We start from the raw sequence: 7,566 nt of genomic DNA, 5'->3' as shown, positions 1-7,566 counted from the left end.
ATCTAACTCTATATATATATATATATATATATATATATATATATATGTATGTATGTATGTATGTAATTACAAAGGAACAATACTTTCACATCATATAAAGTTCCAAACAGCAGTGATCTAGAAAGGGAGGGGAAGCAAAAGTAATAAATGAAAAATAAATATCTTTAAGTGTCTATTTATGCACATAGACATGACATTTATCAACAGAAATAACAATACATTTACATCAGTGTGTGAGATCTACAGATTAGACACATAAAAGTGGAATGCATCCAAATGAAGCTTCTCTAACAAGTGAAATATAAACAAGAGAGACACCTTAAGGAGAGACTGATACAGTCTTATGTCTAAATTTCATTTATGAATGTTGAGTCCTTTTCATTAAAAAACAAGACCATCATTTTTCATAAAGGGAGATTGTGGGTTGAAGCTGACAGAGTGTTACGGGTGGCTAAGTCGTGTGGATATCAAACTGCTGAGCTAAAGGTTAATGGATTGTATACCATCAACATCACTGCACTATTAATGTGTGGTGTTTTTACCTAAGCCGTAAGCCCTTGTGACACCAGTCTCTTTGTACATAATTACTGTGTGTGTGTGTGTGTGTGTGTGCATGTGGGTATGCGCATGCGTATAACTTATTGCTATAATAAGTAGGAGTACCAAGTGCCAAACAAATGTTTGTTAGCTTGTAACATATACAATTCCTGTTATGGGACAATCTCAGAGAAACATATGCTTTCCCAAGTTCACAATCTTTAAATAGCTTACATGAAGACAAAATTTTAGGTTATGTCCCATCAGCTCAATAGGTTATGAGACAGCTTATTATCGTCAACTAAATCAACTCCAATATATTACTGATGTTTTATTTTATCAATTCCAAGGAAATTAGAATTGACTTTGGCAGATAATGAACTTGGAACAATGGGAAAAGAAACTAATTAGTTGAAATGTTACTAATTATTCTGGCACTCTGTTGTCTCAGCCATCTCTACCAACCTTTAATATAAATATAATATTGTAATTTATAAAATTTCATTTTAGCCATTAATTAAATCATCAATTGAATAATCTGGGAGATAGATGAATGAGCTTCAAATATTTGAAACGTTCAAACAGAATGAAACCCTCCTGCTTTAGGGTCTTGGCATAACATCACACTCGAGTTTTTCTGATCAAATTTACTGACTTTCTTGAAGAAATCAGATAAATTTTCAAACTCATGGAGTTACTCCCTTGAATCAAAGGATGAAAGGGAGCAATAAAACAAAATGGTGAACAATTTTAAATGATTTAACAATAAATTAAGCATTTTCCTTTACATTTACAATATTCTAAAATATTATCAGGCCAGAAAATTTTTTTTTAAAAATCTAAATATAGTTTTAAATTTTTTTCTTAAATGCTGGAGATCTTTCCAAGCAGGAACTGCTATCACGAAACAGCAGTGGTGCCTAAGGAAAAGCAATAACAGAAAGCTGCCTAGCTTAAAGACAATAATACAATCTCGGTAACAAGGTTTCATCTAATAAGCCATGAGTAAAGCACTTTAGCCAGCAATAAAAACCAAATATAAAATACACAAAAAAAAAAAAAAATAAGAGAAATCTCATAGCAAAATAGTTTTATTGGCCAAGTCCTCAAATTTATTATTACTTGATTTCTTAATCTATTTTTAGAGATGAATTAGTTTTATTTAATGATCAGAGGAAATTTATAAAAAGTGGGAGAGGAATGATCTATTTTATTTTATTTTTGATATTTCACTGAACAAAATTTACTTTTATTCATAATGTCATTACTTTGATAATCCTGTACTAAGCAATTTCCTGTTATTAGTAGGTCATTAATTTTTTTTCTAATAAATTAAGAGTAGTGGTGGATTTAAGATAAGATATAGAGTAGTTCCTTAGACTTAACTAAGAGCTGTTATGGAAGTCTATGCTAGTCTTTAAACAGGCATTTTACAACAGAACAGTGATATTCAAAGCAGTACATTTTGATTACATCATTGAACATAAATTGATTAAATAGTCTAAAATAACCTAGGAGTTCAGTGTTCACCACTAAACTTGGTTGCAGACAGATTTTTTTCATTTTGTTTTGTGTTTCATGTTTTATAGATATACAAGTGTAAGTGTGGGGAGAAAGGGATCATAAATTAATGTTAAATGTCTGAATAAGTCATTGATGGTACATAAAATGAGTGCAAAGTGAAGCTGAGACTCATGTGAATTAATAAGTAGAATAATGAGATTATAACAGATTAGCTTCACTTGATGATAATGCTAGAAAGTGTACATAACAGAACTGATCTGGCCTTCTCTAAACATAAAACATCTTAATATCTTAATTATATCAACATAGCTAATGTTAATCAATTAAAATATTAAAACAGACATTTCATATATATATATATATATATATATATATATATATATATATATATATATATATATGCATATATGTATGTAGAAACATAAATAAAAAGCTGCAGATGTGTTACCATTATACTAATGCATTTCGTTCTGTTTTGTAGAGCAAGAACAAATTGCCTTGAAAATTAGTAAATGCTTAAGAGTTCACAAAATTCTATCAGATTTTCAAGTTGATAGAGATGATTTTTAAAAAAATTAAAATTCTAAAAATGTTAAAAACCTAGATTATTGTGAGGTAAAAGAATCATATATATATATATATATGTGTGTGTGTGTGTGTGTAAGTTCTAAAAAAATATGGAATGAGATTCAAATTGCTTTTTATAGTTTGTATAACTCACTGTGATTAGGGAGAAAATAAGAAAAAAATGCAGCCACATGAAGCTTTCTATTTAGAGTTTTGTTTTGTTTTTATCTTTCCTCTACTCAGTAGAAAAATTGTAGATCGTTCGAGATCATTATGAAAACCTTCAGATTCTGATCTGCAAAAATGGTAAATGGATGACAATAGCAAAGGTCACAAAGGTGTGACATTGTTATTTACAGTATAAAAGTCAATGATTATAAAAATAAAAATTTCTGTTCCACTTGTTTCCTGTTTTGTTTTTTGTTTTGTTTTTTTTTTTGCTTTTTTCTTTCCTTTCTCTTTTTTTTTTTTTTTTTTTTTTGTTAAGTAAATTGGTCAGTTGTAGTGAGGTATGATTGGAAGTGCTGCATTGGTGGAGGGCAGTGAAGCTGCTGAACTGTGCAAAACAACAGCAACCAAAGCAGAATTGGGTTGTCAGAAGATAAACAACAGTTCCAACATAAGGTCGAGGCACACCAGCGAAAAACAAACATTTACTGATCCAAGCGGTACTTACGAGTTTGGGTTTTCTTAAAAGCAGTATTAGCAAAGAAATTTTGAAATCGTTCAGAATAAAATCCAGGTCGATGCACGGATATTGTGTCCTAAAAAGAAAACAATAAATAAATTAGTGAAAAGGTTTAGTCCAGAAAAAGTAACTGGAATCTATTATAGAAATAGTTTATACTAGTGGATATGCTAAATAAATAGAGATTGAAATTACTAAACACATTCCTGGCATCCATTGACTTGGAGAAGGCATTTGACAGAGTACACATACAATAACCTGGTGGTTACTAAGGAAACAAGGCATTGACGAATGGCTTGTGAGAGCTGTACAAGCCACATACAAAGATGTAGTGTATAAAGTGAAAGTCAACAACAACTTCAGTGATGAATTTAACATGAGGGTTGGAGTCCATTAAAGCTCAGACCTCAGTCTTCTCCTATTTATCATAGCCCTACAAGTCATCATAGAGGAGTTTGAGATTGGCTATCCATGGAAGCTTGTATATGCTGATGATCTAGTTCTCATAGCTGAATTTATTGGGGAATATGATAGAGAGGAAATTCCAGGCAAGAAAGTAATTTTGTTTTTCATAAATAGAGTTATGATTTTTTTGAATGACTTTTGTCAATATTATGATTTTTTTCCTTTTGACATTTCACAGGCGTTATTTTTAGCTTACTTTAGAAGCAAATTGCAAGTAATTTTGTTTACAGCTGTTAGTTCAGTGTCAATTTTAACATGGAGTGCAAAAATGAACATTTTGACCATATTTTGCTTTTTTATTTCCATAAAGGCAAGAAAGCTGTTGAGCATCACAAAGATTGCTTAACAGAACGCACATGTCCGAAATGATTTTTAAAATTCTGTTCTGGAGATTTTTCATTCGAAGATGACCAACATTCTGGTCGACCTACTGAAGTTGATGATGACCAAATCAAAGCCATAATTGAATCTGATTATCATATAACTGTGGGAGAGATTGCAGAGAGGTTAAATGTATCACACACAACAACTGAAAATCACTTAAAATGTCTTGAACTTAAGAAGCTCGATATTTGGGTTCCACATAAATTGAAAGAGATTCACTTAACACAACAAATCAATATTTATGATATGTATTTCAAACACAATGAAATCTACCTTTTGTTTTTGAAACGAATCATCACTGGTGATGAAAAATGGATTGTCTATGATAACATCAATCAAAAACGATCATGGTCCAAGCATAATGAACCAGCACAAACCTCATCAAAAGCTGAATTGCATCAAAAAAAGATCATGCTGTCAATTTTGTTGGATTACAAATGTGTTGTGTATTTTGAGCTGAAAGTGGAGGAAGCAATCAAAGAAAAATGGCCAGAATTGGCAAATCATGAAAGAATCATGTTCCACCATGACAACGCTAGACCACACACATCTTTGCTAACTCACGAAAAATCATTGGAGCTTGGTTGGGAAGTGATGTCACATCCACCATATAGCCCTGACCTTGCACCATCAGATTACCATTTATTTCGAAGTTTGCAAAATTCTTTGAATGGTAAAACTTTCAATAATGATGATGACCTGAAATAGCACTTGCTTCAGCTTTTGACTGATAAGGACCAGAAGTGCTATGAGCGCAGAATCATTAACTTGCCAGGAAGATGGCAAAAAGTCATTAAACAAAATGAATTACTACAGTTCGATGACTGCAGAAAATAGTAAACATGAGCAAGAAAAGAATACCAGAGAAATTACTTTCTGATGAGAAAGGATTGGATACAGTGGTTCATGCCAGGCCTAGGAAAGCAGACAATATAGGTGATGAGAGGAGGAGAGATGAATGAATTAGTTGGTATGAGACCAGCCAGTTCCAAGGAGCAAAGGCTACTGTGATATAGGTAGAAAAGGTAAAGTGAGTGGAGAATACATCAATGGGCCGGAGGCTTGGATGCAATGGTGAGTAGGAAAAAAGCTGAGTGAGGAGACAATACAGATAACATATGCCCCTTACAAGCATCTTTCATAATAATAAATACAATGAATACAGTAATAAGCAAAACGAGCTGTCAACTCAAAATGATATATTAGTATACTGCAAGGTGACAAATCTCACTCACCCCTTCAATAATTATTGCTTTCATTGTATGTTCCAATTTTTTCTTCAAGCGATAACTTTGCAAAATATCGATTAAGCCAAGATATAATAATAATCTTTCTCCTTTACTATTTCGTGCAGGAATGCCTCCAAGTCTGCAATGCAATACGATACAATATTTCAAGATCTGTGCAATAATAATACATTTGATAAAAAGAACTCCTTAAAAAAAAATATATTACACTCTCTGAGTGGTTGGCGTTAGGAAGGGCATCCAGCTGTAGAAACTCTGCCAAATTAGACTGGAGCCTGGTGTTGCCATCCGGTTTCACCAGTCCTCAGTCAAATCGTCCAACCCATGCTAGCATGGAAAGCGGACGTTAAACGATGATGATGATGATATATATCTCCACACATACAAATATACTTCAAATTAAACATTCTTATTTTAACATGTGCTGATGTACAATGAATGAGATCAAAAAAGAAAAAGTAAAATCTCCAATTTAAGTAACTTCATATTAGTCATGCATGAAAGTCTACCACTATTCCATTTAACGCCTATTTCCCTGAATTTCAAAGATGTCCAATGTTTCTAAATAAAAACAAAGTTCAATAATCCTCTTCATGCCAGACTATACGAGTTAAAATTATTATACCAAAGTTTAAGTGAAGAAAAATGATAACAATAATGTACTAAATAAATACAATCACTAAACAATGTTAATCTCTCAAACCAAGAAGAAAAGCAACAAGATCATCATTATCATCGTTTTAACATCCACTTTTTCATGTTTGCATGGGTCAGACAGAGTTTACTAAGGCAAATGGTTTATGACAGGATGTCCTTCCTGTCACCAACCCTCACCTGTTTCCAAGCTAGGTAATATTTTTCCATGGTCAAACATATTTATACAGAATATTGGAAACGAATGACACTACTTGAAGTTCCCTTATCTCATATGATTTCAAGACAAGGAGGCACAAAGATACACACATATATACGCGACAGACTTCTTTCAATTTGTCAACCAAGTCCACTGAAGTTTTTGGTCGGTCTGATGATATAAAAGAAGACACTTGCCCAATCACACAGCTACATCTGCACCCATATTAATAATGTACTAATTATATTAATATTATGTTGACCATGTACTAATTACAATCACTAAATGATATTAATCTCTTCAATCAAGAAGAATGATTAGATATTAATATAATTTCTAGAAATAGTTGCAGGCATGGCTGTGTAGTAAGAAGTTCACTTCCCAACTACATAGTTCCAGGTTCTATCCCACTGTATGGCACATGGGGCAACTGTCTACTCTAGCATTCGGCCAACTAAAGCCTTGTGAGTAGAAACTGAAAGAAGGCTACCATATATATATATATATATGTAGTGAAAAAGACTGATAGAACGGTTGGTCTATTACTGGCATTTAGTCACCATTTTTGGAAAGTTATGTGAACTTTTCACGTTGGGCTGCGTGTTTGAAATCATGTCGGGGTCACCAGTTTGTAAGAACGACCGTGCGAACTCAAAAAAAGGAGAAATGGTGACGAATGGAAAAACAGGACTCCTTTTATTTATACGCGTCACACGGTCTAACACAAAATAATATATCAATGATGATATACAAAATATGTTATACTACGATAACATGTGAATTCGTAAATACCAGTAATGAAGAGACGATAGAAGGCAACCGTATGAAATGAAGAACAGAGATATTTATTATGGTGTTAAAGATGTATGTCTGTGTGTGAGTGTGAATGCGACATATAAAAACACAATAAAAGTCAGGCCGTCATACAAAGAAAAGAGTGTATGTGAGTGATACATGTATGTGTATGTGAGATATTACAGCAGATAGAAAGAGTCAGTAACACGTGAGCATTTATACCAGTTCTTGAGTACACAATTGGAAGAGTCTGTATGTGAAAGAAGTTGAGGCTGTGTGTGGCAGGACGATCACTAGTTGTGATGTTGGCTTCCATGCCGGGCTGGGCTCTTGAGGACAGACGTTCGTCGCTGGCTGAATTCTCTTGTCTATTATTAATCGTGGTGAATATGAAACACCTAACAGAATCGAAGAGAGAGATGTGCCGCGGTGGTTTGGATTGGTGTACATAATAAGTCGTGTTGACTATGGTTGGAGATGCTGGTGGCGAAGACGAATGCTTGGTA

General features: G+C 33.1%; 1 protein-coding gene across 12 annotated transcripts in view; it reads right to left on the bottom strand.

Annotated features, from left to right (window-relative positions):
• Positions 1–7,566, bottom strand: part of LOC106882892 (phosphatidylinositol 4-phosphate 5-kinase type-1 alpha) — a 234,919-nt gene that overhangs the window by 92,613 nt on the left and 134,740 nt on the right. For all 12 annotated transcript variants that reach the window (XM_052974610.1, XM_052974612.1, XM_052974613.1 and 9 more), the window contains 2 exons: positions 5,401–5,533; positions 3,305–3,392 (listed from right to left, as the gene is read on the bottom strand). In XM_052974610.1, coding sequence (XP_052830570.1) covers positions 3,305–3,392; positions 5,401–5,533 — 221 coding nt within the window. The remainder of the gene's footprint in view (positions 1–3,304; positions 3,393–5,400; positions 5,534–7,566) is intronic.

The sequence above is a fragment of the Octopus bimaculoides genome, chromosome 18, assembly GCF_001194135.2.
Source record: "Octopus bimaculoides isolate UCB-OBI-ISO-001 chromosome 18, ASM119413v2, whole genome shotgun sequence".
Classification (NCBI taxonomy): Eukaryota; Metazoa; Mollusca; class Cephalopoda; order Octopoda; family Octopodidae; genus Octopus; species Octopus bimaculoides.
This window is presented reverse-complemented; position numbering and strand designations above follow the sequence as displayed.